The sequence below is a fragment of the Pseudophryne corroboree genome, chromosome 4 (assembly GCF_028390025.1).
Source record: "Pseudophryne corroboree isolate aPseCor3 chromosome 4, aPseCor3.hap2, whole genome shotgun sequence".
NCBI lineage: Eukaryota > Metazoa > Chordata > Amphibia > Anura > Myobatrachidae > Pseudophryne > Pseudophryne corroboree.
In genome coordinates this window covers 427017807-427034550 of record NC_086447.1, presented here as the reverse complement: position 1 = coordinate 427034550, position 16744 = coordinate 427017807, and the positions used below count along the sequence as shown (strand labels likewise).

At 42.5% G+C, this 16744-nt stretch overlaps 1 protein-coding gene across 1 annotated transcript in view; it reads left to right on the top strand.

The window, feature by feature from the left end:
* Nucleotides 1-2642: 2642 nt before the first annotated feature.
* LOC134910924 (nicotinamide N-methyltransferase-like) overlaps nt 2643-16744 on the top strand; it is a 92927-nt gene continuing 78825 nt past the window's right edge. The window contains exons 1-5 of the mRNA XM_063919313.1: nt 2643-2749; nt 2870-2964; nt 9172-9233; nt 9554-9605; nt 12735-12845. Of these exons, the coding sequence (XP_063775383.1) occupies nt 2643-2749; nt 2870-2964; nt 9172-9233; nt 9554-9605; nt 12735-12845 (427 nt within the window). The remainder of the gene's footprint in view (nt 2750-2869; nt 2965-9171; nt 9234-9553; nt 9606-12734; nt 12846-16744) is intronic.

Sequence of the window (16744 nt, the reverse complement as noted above, 5' to 3'; positions counted from 1 at the left end):
AAACCCACTGCATTAATGGAGGATACTGGATCAATGCCTAATACCAGCATAGTTGTTATGGCATTAGTAATCCGCTGTGCAAGTGGGTGACTGCTGTCATGCTTGCTATCCCTTGTAAAGGATTGCTTAACAGTCAATTCTTTTGTTAAACTACTAAGTAGTCTCTCTGGTCCACTTCTGGACAGCAGCAGCAGCAGCAACAGATGTAGCACTCGAGGATCCGCCTGAGGAAGCTCGGATAGGAGAGGAGTCAATCATGCTTATAAAATTGGATGCAGGACTATTTCCAATCATGATTGAGGATGTTGATGAAGAAGGTGTTGGTGGTGGAGATTGCAAGTACGTGGATCTAACAGAGAGAAGGGAGCAGCTAGGTGACGCTGAACTGCCTGTTACATTTTTAGCCAAAGTTTCTGAATTTGGCAAAAACTTTTGATGAATGCACTAAAAGTGACTTACCGGGGAGGAAGTTCCAAAATGGTTAAAGTCCCTACCTCTACTTACTCTGGGTTAACAAATTTTTGTTTGGATTTGGGTGAAAATACTTCCACACATAAGAGGTGATTTTTTTTTTTGTCTTTTGCCCAGGCATGACAATGGGCCTTTTTAACAGCATGGGCAACAACTGTTTCCACTAGTTCCTGAGTTACACAAACAACATCCTCATTATCAACATCCTCATCATCAATGTCCTTATTAGTGCCAGTTACACAAATATATTCCTCGTTTTGGTGCACTTACACAGTAGCATCTTCAACTTCTATGTCAGCATGTTGAGTTGTGCTGCTCATCCACACATTTGCAGAGGGCACACAAATGGTGGAAGGAGGCTCCTCTTCAAGTACAGTATTGGAAAGGTCAGGCTCACACATGGCACCACCAGACACACTTAGACTCTCCTCAGGGATTTGTGACTTTTCTAAGCACACAGTTGGCTCATGTGCTTTAAGAATTTTAAAATTTTTTTACTCCTCTTCTACAGAAAGAAGGCCATACATCAATATGAGAGGCAGAACCATCATTTATAAATCAATGAACGTGAATGCAGTGGTGTATAGCACACACCACAATTTGTCCAAAATCTTATTTTTAACTTTAGCTTTTTTTAAACTTTGTTCACAAATGACACTGCAGACAGCATATGTGAATGCACTGGGGTATGACCTACAGCGTCACAGTACTTGTATGAAACTGAATATTACACTGGGGTATGACCTACAGTGTCACAATACTTGTGTGAATATAACCCTTCAGTATAGCTTGCAGTGTCACTGTACTTGTTATGTTTACAGTGGGGTATGGCCTGCAGGTTCACAGTAATTGTATGAAATATTACACTGTGGTACAGCATGCAGCGGCACTGTACTTGTATGAATATTATACTGCAGTATGGCCTAAAGCATCACAGTACTTGTTCTGTATACACTGGGGTACGGCCTGCAGTGTCACAGTACTTGTATGAATATTACACTGTGGTACGGCCTTTAGCGTCACAGTGATTGTATGAATATTACACTGGAGTACGGCATGCAGCGTCACAGTACTTGCATGAATATTACATGAGAATCCCACAGTGGGAAGATGACATTTTGCCTTGTTCTGGAATCTGAGTCACTGTCAGGTGGGAAACCACAAGCCCTACTTGGATTTCACCTTGGATCAGTACATACCTAGCTAAAAATGTCAAAAGGAAAAATCGTATGTGATATTTGTGCTAAAGTTTAGACACTTAGATCTGGAGCTGAAACATTCCAGGGATGTAGTAAAACATTTTAAGTAGAATGGGCAACAAGTTGTGTAGGACCAAAAGCAAAGCAACAATTACCACTTTATAAAAAAATTCATGACCATTGCGTTTTGAAAGCACATGAGACAGCAGTTATAATCTCACAGGAAAAAAATGAAAATATTTTACCAGAGTTAGTTGAAAAACAATACAACAAACATAATGAAACTGTTTTCAGAACAATTTACCATGTTGCCAAAAATAATCATCTATTCACAGATTATCCACAGTTAACGGACCTACAGGAAGCCAATGGATGTTATCTAGGAAAATATTGCAGAGCAATGTTGTATGATCAGATATACAGTAGTCATATTTATACAGATATGAGAAAGCGACTCATTCAGAATGAATGAGCCTAAGAACCAAAAGCCTAAGAATCAAAAGTCAGCATTCAAGCTGATGAAAGCAAAAGTTTCAGAGTAATGATGGCATCAATGGCAGGAGGGATGTGCAGTCAGAGAGGCAGGAGAGGCTGAGCCTCACATGGAATAATGATTATAATAATATACAGAAGATGTTTATAACACAGATTCTCTGCATAGATATCTTCTTGGTATTTTTCTAATAATTTTTACCCTTAAAATGCATCCAAATACAGTTGGGAGGCACTGACAGCTCTACCCCCTGCTGACAATTGAAAATCACCTATACATCTGCCTCAATGACAGGGACCTGTCTTCAGCCCACATGAAAGCATGCCCCTGTCAGTCAGGCAGATGTGATTGGACAGCGGATCCAGTTCTGGATCCACTGTGGGTAGCAGGCATACGTGGCAGGTACATGGCAGAGGTGCTGGCATTAGCGGCAATGGCAGGACCTGGTGGAGATAGCTGGCATAGTGGCAGGCTTGGACATGAGAGAGCTTAAGTGCAACTGTCCCCTTGGTGAAGATGTAGGTGGAAGACGCCAGAAGCCCCGGGGAGCCTTCAGCCATGCAAAAGAGCTTAAGGACCGCTCAAGGTGAAGATGTAGGAGGAAGATGCCAGAAACCCATGGGGAGGTGGTGACTATACAAAAGCGCTAAAGGCTGCTGCCCCCAGGTGATGATGCTGTATTTTTATTTTAATATTTTCTTTACAGATGGACAACAGGTGTCAGCCTGCCCTTAATGTCTGTCCATGTTGGCACTAGTGGTTCTCCTAATGCCAGCATGATGAGCAAACTTGCTGTGACCTGTAGGCCACCTGCACCTGTATAGAACAATATTATCATACAATGAACCTAGTACTCACCGCCACCGTGACATAGCACTGGGCGCTGGTTGTTGCTCAGGATTCCCACTTTCTGAGGAATTCCAACCCTGGAATGACTAGTGTGGGGTTTGTAAATGTCATGGCAAGGGGACCCCACACTGAGTGTCCCTCTGCTATGGCATTAAGTCTTTTGTTTTATATCATCACATTGAAAATACACAAACTAACACCAGTATGTGACCTCATAAGATCCTATTTAGCACAAGCAATGTATTGGAATCATATCAACTGAATAGAAAAATGTACTAATAGCACTGCAATGGGAGTGTTTATAAAACCAAATTTAGTGGAATTCCAATATGATTATTTTCTATACTATCTCTTATATGGTTAAGAAATTATGTAATTTGTAAAAGAAAAAGAAAAGAACAGCTGATCATCATATACTGTATGGTTATTATTTCAAGTGCATCAGCAAATGCAAAAACAATGAACATACTTAAAGGGGATGAGCTATGAATGTGGCATCTACTAAATGGGAGGGGTTAGGGTGTAGCACCCACTGGTGGTGGGTTTTACCACCTCTATAGGACCATTTTAAGCACTGGTGTGAACTACTTCAGAACTCCCTTAGATCTGATGAATGTGCCACACTGCCCATACAGATACAGACCATACTTACTGACTTTTTAAAGCTACTCCCAGACATGTATTGGTGATGAAGCTGGACTACCATGTCATTAGGCCCTGACCCCATAGTGTCACAATTTGTGGGTCCACAAGGAAGGGGTGGGGTTTTAATGATGTGGTTTCATGTCATAAAGTCCCTCTTCTTCAAAACAGCTGCAATTCCTGGCATAATTTCCCCATATTTCTCCCTTTTAACAGGAGCAGCCGGTATTTACCATGCACAGAAACAAAATAACCCTCCCATACCTAACTCTCTGTACAAGTTACATTTGCCCCACCTGCACTGCACATAGTTTTGCCCATTAGAGAAAGATTTTGCTTTTGCTATCCATGGTGAATCGGTCCCAGTATTACAAATTTATAGCTTGACCAGAACCAACACTATCTTTGGCAGACCTTTTAAGAAAAATGGATGCAAGCCCTGAAAAGTAGCATTTTTCAAATATTGCAATGATTGTAAAATGTATTATCAAGAAAACAACGTGTGTTTGTGGGTCTCTAGAATAGACACAAGATGTCCCGTCCACTGTTCAAAAAATTTGATAGATTTAACACAGTCACTGATATTGACAGCTAATCCAAGATGTCATCTTGTAACTCAAACAATGCAGGAAAATCTGGCAGTGGGCCTGCGGAGAACACTCAAAATCCTGCTAGACCCATTCAGAGGTGTGTGAGTTAAAGAAAAAAAGAGGTAAACACAGTAAGTAGTTAATATCAGCACAATATTCAACCTGTGTGACCATTTACTGAAACCAGGGTAAATATTAATACTTTACAAAGGACTTTCGTTCATACCTACCTTTTCTCAGGACTACCTGACTGATTGGTGGACATGCACCATCTAACAAATCATCTCACTCTAGCACTACCACACATAAGTTTAAAAAATCAAGCACCTTTGACCCCCTATTGTTAATCCATCTATTAATGCATTTATGAGGATAACATATAGAGGTTCCTCACTCTACAGTATATCGACAAGCACCACATTTCATGCCATAATATAACACAAACTAAAAAAACAAGCAATATTAATTACACAATGTGCAGATAATAATCTCATCATCAGGGCAGTGGATAAAAGGGATGGCATAGTCCTACTGTGCTGTGTTGGCTATAAGTGTATGACAGAAATCAAACCACATCTTTCCATGAAGGAATGTTAAATGGAACTTAAATATGACTGCACCACAATATCAGTTAAAAATAAATAAATAGCTGCTGTCATTCATTTATTTGTGGACAATTATCACACTATTCAAGAATTTGAGGATTTCTTGCTGCACCACTCTCCCAGAATACCATTTATAGTATATACCAGAGCAGTAACTAGACTTTTTGGTGCCCTGTGCCAGAAAGAGAAGTGGTGCACGCCATACCTAAAACAGGGCCAGAGCAAAAATATAGGGTTGAGGCTTCATGAGGAAGGGACGTGGTCACAAAAAAAATATATATATATATTATGCTGTACATTAGTCTCCATTATTCAAATTAGGGTGCACAGTAGTACCATTATACACATTACACCAGGTAGAGCCCCTTTTACACATTATGCCAGGTAGACTCCCATTTTACACATTTCACCAGGTAGAATACCCTTTTACACATTATACCTGGTAGAGCCCCCTTTTACACATTAGTTTAGGTAGAGCCCCTGTCACACATTATTTCATGTAGAGCCCCCTTTTACACATTACGCCAGGCTGAGCCCCTGTCACACATTATGCCAGGTAGATACCCTTTTACACATTACACCAGGTAGAGTCTCCTTTTACACATTACACCAGGTAGAGCCCTCTTTTACACATTACACCAGGTAGAATACCCTTTTACACATTACACCTGGTAGAGCCCCCTTTTACACATTAGTCTAGGTAGAGCCCCTGTCACACATTATTTCATGTAAAGCCCCCTTTTACACATTATGCAAGGCAGAGCCCCTGTCACACATTATGCCAGGTAGATACCCTTTTACACATTACACCAGGTAGAGTCTCCTTTTACACATTACACCAGGTAGAGCCCTTTTACACATTATGCCAGATAGAGTCCCCTTTTACAAATTACGCCAGGTAGAGCCCCTTTTACACATTACTACAAGAATAGCGGCATATTACACATTACTCTAGGTAAAGAGACTCCTTTTTCACATTATGCCAGGCAGCATTCCCTTTTACACATTATGCCAGGCAGCATTCCCTTTTACACATTATGCCAGGTAGAGCCCCTTGTTCAAATAATTTCAGGTAGAGCCACTTTTTATACATTATGCCAGGTAGTTTTACACATTACCCTGGGGAGGGGAAGAGGGAGAGATACAGAGAGAGAGAGAGAGAGAGAAAGAGAGAGAGAGAGTGTGTGTGTGTGTGTGTGTGTGTTTTTTATACTTACATTTCCTCTTGAAGCAGCTGCCTCCCACCAGCCTCCTCCCCCCCAAACACTGCAGACACAGAAGGGGAATCCCAGTGATGGAGCCTAACCAGGGATGGGAAGCTGCAGGAATACTCAGCTACCTATGTGACAAGTAGCCAGGTGCTGCAGCTACCAAGCCACTGATGCCCATACAATACTACTGTGGCGGTGGCCATGTGAGTGCTATCAGTAGTCCTGTGCACACAGGCCCTCATTCTGAGTTGATCGCTCGCTAGCTGCTTTTAGCAGCAGTGCAAATGCTAAGCCGCCTCCCTCTGGGAGTGTATCTTAGCTTAGCAGAAGTGCAAACGAAAGGTTAGCAGAACTGCTCGTGAAATTTTTCATGCAGTTTCTGAGCAGCTCCAGACCTACTCCTATCTTGCGATCACTTCAATTAGTTTAGTTCCTGCTTTGATGTCACAAACACGCCCTGCGTTCAGCCAGCCACTCCCCCATTTCCCCAGGCACACCTACATTTTCACCTGTCACGCCTGCGTTTTTTAGCACACTCCCAGAAAACGGTCAGTTACCACCCAGAAACATCCACTTCCTGTCAATCACTCACCGATCAGCAGAGCGACAGAAAAGCGTTGCTCGCTCTTGTGTAAAACTTCATAGTTTTGTGTGAAAGTACTTCGCACGTGCATACTGCTGCACGTGCACATGCGCAGAAGTGCCGAGTTTTAGCCTGATCGCTGTGCTGCGAACAACGGCAGCTAGCGATCAACTCGGAATGAGGGCCACAGTGCAGATGCACTGTGTGGCAGGCACCACTAGCTTACCACTAGTTTTGGCCCTGGTATATACACATTGCCTAAAGTCTACAAATGCTTTAAGCCACCTGATAGATCCATTATTTCACCCAAATATTCCTTATGTCAACAGTTATCTTAGTTTGTTGAATTTTGGACCCAGGCCTTGGCTTGTAGCTCTTCCAGCTTTATATCTGACACAACTGAATTCCTAACCCACAATCACAACAGAATAAGATTGATGACAGTTCTCTAACTGTCAATATCTTTTCAAATATCACACATGAAGTAGGTATGGAAGTACTTAGGATGTTCTGACAACCATTGTGGAACCCCGTGGAGCCATTTACGAGTCAACTTTACACATTTTCACAAGTGTCCACAGTATCACAATACAAAGCAAACACTGGAATTCTCCCACTGTGTATGTGTTGGCAAACACTTTAGGTTTCAAAACAGCATTGGGCATGTATTTGATATCACTACAAGCAACTTTTGATATTGTGGGTGTAATTTGTTTATTTTCAGGGGTAAGACATTATCTGGCTGTTACAGAAATAATATGTATTAAGCACTCCTCCACTAAGGTACAGTCTATAAAAGTTACTGTTCATGCTCAATATATAAATAATAAATTTTTACTGCACAAAGTTCCAAGAATAGTCCTTATGATGGAAAGCCAGCCTCCTCCATTACAGGGTGTGCCTCTTATATTTCCAAGGTAAACGTCAAAACATTTAAATAAATTAGTGTTACAGAACCTCCAAATAAATTTGGAAAGGGAACATGCCACAAAATAATACTATCACAATTATTTGTGGATAAAAAAGACCATACAAATAAATAAATAAATTATAAAAATATATAATACCACAGGTGGCCAAGTACCGTAAGAGATCTTTTGAGAAAGACACAATGGGCAGGATTGAAAACTAATTTTTGGCCAGCAGTCACTAGATGGTGCAGAACAGAGATATTCTAATGTAGATCCGTTTGGGCGCGATCAGCAGCCAGCGTTTACATTGCAGCTTGCACCCGCTGGGAGTGGTAAGGTAAAATGTGTGAAAAGTGATCCATTTGGTCACCAAACAGGACTTTTCCTGATCGTTCCTATTAGTTTAGTTAGGTTTAGCAGCTTTACGTGGCTAAACCCGACACTAATGGGCGCAAACAGCGCGATAGGAGGCATAAAATTAATATTGCTCCCTGTGATCTCCTGTCAATTTAAATGGGAGATCAGGAGTAATAACATTTGAATTCCCCCTAATGACTCACAGAAGGATTGACCCTCTTGAGCAATGTCACTTCCCTTCTGATAATATCCCAGCGTCCTCTGTGGCAGCAGCTTCAGGGGCTCCAATAGGAGTACATCCTTGTGATGTGTAAGAAGTAATGAGATCACTAATGCAGTATGTTATTTTCGGGTATAGATCCTGGCTGTGCTACTACATACATGTGGTCACTGATATGCAATAAGTAGTTTATTAGCTGCAATGGCTAAATGCCATCTTAAGATGGCACTAGCTATCAGGGCCAAAATCTGGAAAGCTTCTCATTCTGGAGTTTTGGAAAATTGTCAATTTAGCAGCCCCCACTGAAACATATTCTTTTGCAATCAAGGGACCATAGCAAATATTAGAGATCCCCCTTCTTAAATTCTGCGGATCCTTTTTTTTTTTTTGGTATCACTGAAAATTGGCTGTTTTAGGGGTAGTTGCTACAAGATCCCATTGGTAAGATTCCCAGTACTCCCCAAGCTGCGGGGCTCTGCCAACCTGTTATTCCCATGCATGATGTTAGTAGAGTGCCCAAAAAGCAGGACTGTCCTGCCAAGAGTGGTATGCTTGGTGAGTATGAAAGAATTGGTGAGAGAATTCCAATTATTGCGTATAGTCATCTAATCATGAATATCTTTTTGTATCTGGATGAATTGATTCCTAAGTGGGATATGGAGGTGGAATTTCTTTATAAGAAACAGGTGCCACTTGAGACATCTGAGGTTTCTTCATTGTATACATGTTGATAAATTAGGAGAAGTGGGAAAAAGCTCTTCTTTTGATGAAAATGATGGAAAGGAACTTATTTCCACTTGATAATTACACCCCTTAGTAAGAAAAGACCATTGTTTTATGTGCAGAATGAGATTTTTTTTCTGGAAAACATCCTTAAATCTGAGTACTACAGTTGTCTGAAATGTACGTGTTGGGGATTGATGAAAGCTAATATAACCTGGAACAAACGCACACACAGCAATGTGCATGTGACCCCTGGAGAAATTCCACTGTAAAAAAAAGTTAGTTGCCTTCTACTCATCTGTCATTTTCTGTGTTAGCTATAGCTTCTCCCAGCTCTCTGATGGTCAGTTACAAATATGAAAGTTATGAAGAGATACCTGTTTGTGATGTCAACTTTTATGCAACTACATCTGGAATAATAGGACGTTGCATAAGTTTGTAAGCCAAGATGGCAGTTTGCAATCACCAAACTGGATAGTTGGATCAGAGGAGCTCCTTGCTGATTAGGATCAAGTGTATATTTAGCTCTCCATTCCTAGCAAATGTAACCCTAAGTGATGGAAGGCGGGGTAGGGGTTACTAAATCGTTACCTTCTTTATAGTGCCTCCACCCAAATTTATGATAGATATTGTTATATCAATAAAGGGTAAATTTGGGAAAAACCCTCTAACTACCTTTTGTTATATTATTTCTTACAGTTACCACCGTACCCTACCTTTCTTCAATTTTCTCCTATAACCATTACCTCAGGTAAGTAAACACCACTCGTTATGTTCCTTTTAGTATACGTTATATTAGATATATATTAGGTTGTTAAAACATCTTCTTACATCACATAAATACACTAAATAAATATATCTTAAATATATATTAACACCGTTTAACATTTACTTCTGAAGATCTTAATACAATGAATATCTTTTCATGTATATGTTACATATGAGAAATAATATATTAACTCATATTACATTTCAATTATACATAACAGGTTCTTATTGTAGTCCTATTACAACATCCGATAAATTAGGAGTCATATCCCAGTCCTGTCATTTATATATATGCATATATATTTATTGTTATTTTCTCCTCCACTTTATATTAGTGACCTTGTTGTATACTGCCGATATATCTATATAGATTCCTTGGTATTAATAGTTTTCCTCCACACAGGGTATGAAATCTCTTGTTGAAAAAGCAAAAGAGCTTGTTGTATCCATTACCACTAGAAGAATTCCTGACTATGTATCACCTTTCGTTTAATGTTATTTGTATCACTTACTCCCTGCTGCTGATACAATTTAGTTACTGTATCCAAATAGGAAATCCTACAGTAGAAGTATAATATTAGTCTGAGAGAACCTTTAGCAGTCTTCCTACTAAATGTCACTGACTCTGAACTCAGCTATCTCTTTCTTCTTGATAGCTACGTTGGATATATATATATATATATATATATATATATATTTATTATCTATATATATGTATGTAGACTGATCTGCCTTTGATTGTAGAAAATAAACATTTCAGCCGCCTTTACTGTGACATGTAGACTTCTCCTCAATTAGTTAACTGATATTCTTGAGAAAGGTTTATTATATATGTTGTTACGCATAAATCCTGCTACTAGTACTTCTCTCTTGTGTGTGGTAAATAGGAGATTAGTTGACCTGTATAAATGCCTTGAATATCTACTGTCACTAGTCTTACTGGTTTATTCAAGTAGAGAGAGAGTCAATGTACATAACTGAAAGGATGGGTGTCATATATGTTATTTCGTTGAAAGTGTATAAATAAAAGGTGCAAGTGGGAGTAAATCACAGACCTTAGATGTTTTCACAATGAGCTCCTGCCCATTGCCTTTATGCTGGAATAGTGGACACACCCCCTTTCATTCTCATTGGTGTCCAGTTGAAACCTGGTAGGCGAATGGACGTTAATTGTGGTATACCTTGCAGCCAGTGGGCGGAATGTGTTCACTGACTTTTGCTGAGAGGAATCAGCGGCCAGGCAGAGATGATAGACAGAACTTTGAGAGCGACGGCTTGATGGGTGACCCCTGCAGCTAAGACAACATTAACAGAAAGGGTCCAGAAAGTGGCAGCAGCTAGCAAATACCGTGTACACCACCGGCATGCAGGGTTAGAGAGGCGTATACAGGATGAGCTTTGGAGGCGGCTTCTATATGGAGCTAGTGCTGTGGGATGCTCCGATAGGCAGTATCATCAGCGGAAGTGGCTCTGACAGCCGTAGCTAAGGAGGTGGCTACTCTCAAAATATCAAAGAGGGGGTGGCTCCGCAGGCGGGATTTGCACTGTGTGTGGCTCCTACAGCTGGAGCTCCGGAGGCTCCTTATTGTCTAATAGTTAATATAGTGGGAGGTGATGACAGGTGGTGTTTGCACTGGAGGCGGCTCCGGCAAACGGGGATAACGGCAGAGGCGGCTCTTACTTGTGGAGCTTAGGATGTGGCTCCTTCACTAGAGTTACTTCTATGAGCGGCTCCGACGGGTGTGACTGGCGGCAGGGACGGCTTTGGTTATTAGCACTCCGGAGGGGGTGCATTAACTAAGGTTACTGTGGTGGGCGGCTCCAGCTGACGGGGATCGCATCAGAGGCGGCTCCCCCAAGCGGCTTTAGTAACAGCGGACAGCAGAGGCTTTTGGCAGCAGGGCGATGCTGGATGCATTAGTGTCTAAGGTGGGTAATCTTACCACGATGTACCGCGAGGTTAACCTCGATCGCCTTCTCCGCTCCCGCTGTTCTCCTCTCTCTCCGCGGCAGCCCACCTCTCGTCTTCTCCCTCTGGCGAAGGTTGAGCCGCTTCTCCTCCTCTTCACGCCGCTTTTCTTGCCCCCTCTTCGGGTGCCTTCCCTCCGGACTGACACTAGTGTTAGGTGTCTGCTTGCAGATGGCTCTGGATGGTGGAAGGTGACTGTTACTTGGTGTGCGAGTCTTGAACGGTCCACATGGGACCGAGGTCGACGGACGTACTGGTTTGATCTTTTTCACATCCTCTTTACAAGCAAAACATATGTTTACCAAAAAGCACTTTATGATGCTGCATATGCTGTATTTTATTCAAGAGTTTTTGCTGAGCCACCACCATCAATGTGATTCCACCTGAAATGCCCGTTGTTGGGTGAAAATAAAATTTGTAAGACTTTTTTTCATATACCATGATTGATTGAGTGCCTCTTTTCCATGATATATATATATATATATATATATATATATTTAGTTAGAGAATGGTCATGTTCACAATATTTATTAGTATATCATGCCTATTACACATATAGTATCCATTCAGGGTCTCACAACCATGAGATTTTTTTTACAACTAGTACTGAAATATCATAAAAGAAAGTAAATATGTATCTCCAAGAGCAAACATCATGGGGTTGATAAACATAGCTTGATGCTATTTCAATATTTGTAGTCAGAAGCGTCAAGCTTTACCAGCTATTTATAATGTATAAAAAGGAACTTAGAGGAAGTAGATCTCAGCAGAGGGCTCTGAATACTGAGGATGGGTGTAGTATGGTATGCCGGCAGTCGGGCTCCCGGTGACCAGCATACCGGCGCCGGGAGCATGACCGCCGGCATACCGACAGTGTGGCTAGCGCAAATGAGCCCCTTGCGGGCTCGCTGCACTCACCACGCTGCGGGCACGCTGCGGGCATGGTGGCGCGGTAAGCGTGCCACGCTATTTTATTCTCCCTCCAGGGGGGTCGTGGACCCCCACAAGGGAGAATAAGTGTCGCTATGCCGGCTGTCGGGATTCCGGCGCCGGTATACTGTGCGCCGGGATCCCGACAGCCGGCATACTGAAGACCACCCCTGAGAATGGCTTCTAGCACCCTTAAGCATTATCATGATGCAGATTTTAATGCTAAAGAATTTGTTGAAACTCACTTTTCTCATGGAGAAATTGATATAATAGAGGAGTGCATGGGCCAACCTGTAAAAATATTGCATGAGCTGTTTTCTTCAGGTGAGTATATAATTGTAAAAGTGCGTAAATCTCACATTTACCTTTAGAACTATGGCTGAATTTGCGGGTTTCAATCAAGTAAATAATAAAAATACAGTGTAATCAAACACTTTTTGCAGAAATTATAATATAAAAAATCAGTTACAATCTTTGTAACTACCATACAGACATGATGTAAATGGTCCTGAAATTACAAACTGTTGATCTATTTACTGTTTTCTTAAATATTTAAGATGGACTGTTTAGTATTGAGTATTATTTATTTCAACATTTGTAATGGTGTATGAAGCATGTGCTGTACAATTGTTTAAAGTCCCAGGACAGAAAGTTGTGTAGTGTGTACAGGGGCTGGCAACTTTCAGCCCGGGAACAAACACAAGCAAGTGGCCCCAGCTTTTCTACAAGCACATTGTACCATGGGCTTGCTGTTGGACTGGTTCCTAGGGCCGGCAACAGAAATCTTGGGGCCCCATACAGTGATAGCTGTGGGGCCCCCTCAGATTATATATATATACAGTATATATTAGTGATGAGCGGGTTCGGTTCCTCGGAATCTGAACCCCCCCCAAACTTCACCCATTTTACGCGGTTCCGAGGCGGACTCGAATCTTCCCGCCTTGCTCGGTTAACCCGAGCGCGCCCGAACGTCGGATTCTCGCGAGATTCGTATTCTATATAAGGAGCCGCGCGTCGCCGCCATTTTCACTCGTGCATTGGAGATGATAGGGAGAGGACGTGTGCAGCGTTCTCTCAGTTGTGTTCAGTGTGCTGCAAATATCTGTACTCAGTGTGCTGCAAATATCTGTGCTCAGTGTGCTTGCAAATATCTGTGCTCAGTGTGCTGAAAATATCTACGTTCTCTGCCTGAAAAACGCTCCATATCTGTGCTCAGTGTGCTGCAAATATCTGTGCTCAGTGTGCTTTATTGTGGGGACTGGGGACCACCAGTATTATATAGTAGGAGGACAGTGCAGAGTTTTGCTGACCAGTGACCACCAGTATTATATGTTCTCTGCCTGAAAAACGCTCCATATCTGTGCTGCAATGTAGTATATAGTAGGAGGACAGTGCAGAATTTTGCTGATCAGTGACCACCAGTATTATATCAGTACGGTACAGTAGTCCACTGCTCTACCTACCTCTGTGTCGTCAAGTATACTTTCCATCCATACCTGTGGTGTATTTTAGTTGTTGTGCGCAGTATATATAGTAGGAGGACAGTGCATAATTTTGCTGACCACCAGAATATAATATATAGCAGTACGGTACAGTAGTCCACTGCTCTACCTACCTCTGTGTCGTCAAGTTTACTATCCATCCATATCTGTGGTGCATTTAAGTTTTGCGCAGTATATATAGTAGGAGGACAGTGCATAATTTTGCTGACCACCAGTATATAATATATAGCAGTACAGTACAGTAGTCCACTGCTCTACCTACCTCTGTGTCGTCAAGTATACTATCCATCCATACCTGTGGTGCATTTAAGTTTTGCGCAGTATATATAGTAGGAGGACAGTGCATAATTTTTCTGACCACCAGTATATAATATCTAGCAGTACGGTACAGTAGTCGACTGCTCTACCTACCTCTGTGTCGTCAAGTATACTATCCATCCATACCTGTGGTGCATTTTAGTTGTTGTGCGCAGTATATATAGTAGGAGGACAGTGCATAATTTTGCTGACCACTAGTAAATAATATATAGCAGTACGGTACAGTAGTCCACTGCTCTACCTCTGTGTCATCAAGTATACTACAAAAGTTCAGTAAAATGACCAAAAAATCAAAATTAAAAGCGTCTGAGAAGCGTAAACTTGCCAATATGCCATTTATGACACGGAGTGGCAAGGAACGGCTGAGGCCCTGGCCTATGTTCATGGCTAGTGGTTCAGATTCACATGAGGATGGTAGCACTCATCCTCTCGCTAGAAAACTTCAGTGCCACTCCTAGATGGGCCAGGTGTTTGTGTCGGCCACTTGGGTCGCTTAGCTTAGTCACACAGCTACCTCATTGCACCTTTTTTTTCTTTGCATCATGTGCTGTTTGGGGACTATTTTTTAAATCTGCCATCCTGTCTGACACTGCAGTGCCACTCCTAGATGGGCCAGGTGTTTGTGTCGGCCATTTGGGTCGCTTAGCTTAGTCACACAGCTACAGTACCTCATTGCACCTCTTTTTTTCTTTGCATCATGTGCTGTTTGGGGACTATTTTTTAAATCTGCCATCCTGTCTGACACTGCAGTGCCACTCCTCGATGGGCCAGGTGTTTGTGTCGGCCACTTGGGTCGCTTAGCTTAGTCACACAGCTACCTCATTGCACCTCTTTTTTTCTTTGCATCATGTGCTGTTTGGGGACCATTTTTACAATCTGCCATCCCGTCTGACACTGCAGTGCCACTCCTAGATGGGCCAGGTGTTTGTGTCGGCCACTTGGGTTGCTTAGCTTAGTCACACAGCGACCTTGGTTCACCTCTTTTTTTCTTTGCATCATGTGCTGTGTGGGGACTATTTTTTGAAGTGCCATCCTGTCTGACACTGCAGTGCCACTCCTAGATGGGCCAGGTGTTTGTGTCGGCCACTTGGGTCACTTAGCTTAGTCACACAGCGACCTTGGTGCACCTTTTTTTTCTTTGCATCATGTGCTGTTTGGGGACTATTTTTTGAAGTGCCATCCTGTCTGACACTGCAGTGCCACTCCTAGATGGGCCAGATGTTTGTGTCGGCCACTTGGGTCGCTTAGCTTAGTCACACAGCGACCTTGGTGCACCTCTTTTTTTCTTTGCATCATGTGCTGTTTGGGGACTATTTTTTGAAGTGCCATCCTGTCTGACACTACAGTGCCACTCCTAGATGTGCCAGATGTTTGTGTCGGCCACTTGGGTCGCTTAGCTTAGTCACACAGCGACCTTGGTGCACCTCTTTTTTTCTTTGCATCATGTGCTGTTTGGGGACTATTTTTTGAAGTGCCATCCTGTCTGACACTGCAGTGCCACTCCTAGATGTGCCAGATGTTTGTGTCGGCCACTTGGGTCGCTTAGCTTAGTCACACAGCGACCTTGGTGCACCTCTTTTTTTATTTGCATCATGTGCTGTTTGGGGGCTATTTTTTGAAGTGCCATCCTGTCTGACACTGCAGTGCCACTCCTAGATGTGCCAGATGTTTGTGTTGGCCACTTGGGTCGCTTAGCTTAGTCACACAGCGACCTTTGTGCACCTTTTTTTTCTTTGCATCATGTGCTGTTTGGGGACTATTTTTTGAAGTGCCATCCTGTCTGACACTGCAGTGCCACTCCTAGATGGGCCAGATGTTTGTGTCGGCCACTTGGGTCGCTTAGCTTAGCTATCCAGCGACCTTGGTGCACCTCTTTTTTTCTTTGCATCATGTGCTGTTTGGGGACTATTTTTTGAAGTGCCATCCTGTCTGACACTGCAGTGCCACTCCTAGATGTGCCAGATGTTTGTGTCGGCCACTTGGGTCGCTTAGCTTAGTCACACAGCGACCTTGGTGCACCTCTTTTTTTCTTTGCATCATGTGCTGTTTGGGGACTATTTTTTGAAGTGCCATCCTGTCTGACACTGCAGTGCCACTCCTAGATGTGCCAGATGTTTGTGTCGGCCACTTGGGTCGCTTAGCTTAGTCACACAGCGACCTTGGTGCACCTCTTTTTTTCTTTGCATCATGTGCTGTTTGGGGACTATTTTTTGAAGTGCCATCCTGTCTGACACTGCAGTGCCACTCCTAGATGTGCCAGATGTTTGTGTTGGCCACTTGGGTCGCTTAGCTTAGTCACACAGCGACCTTGGTGCACCTCTTTTTTTCTTTGCATCATGTGCTGTTTGGGGACTATTTTTTGAAGTGCCATCCTGTCTGACACTGCAGTGCCACTCCTAGATG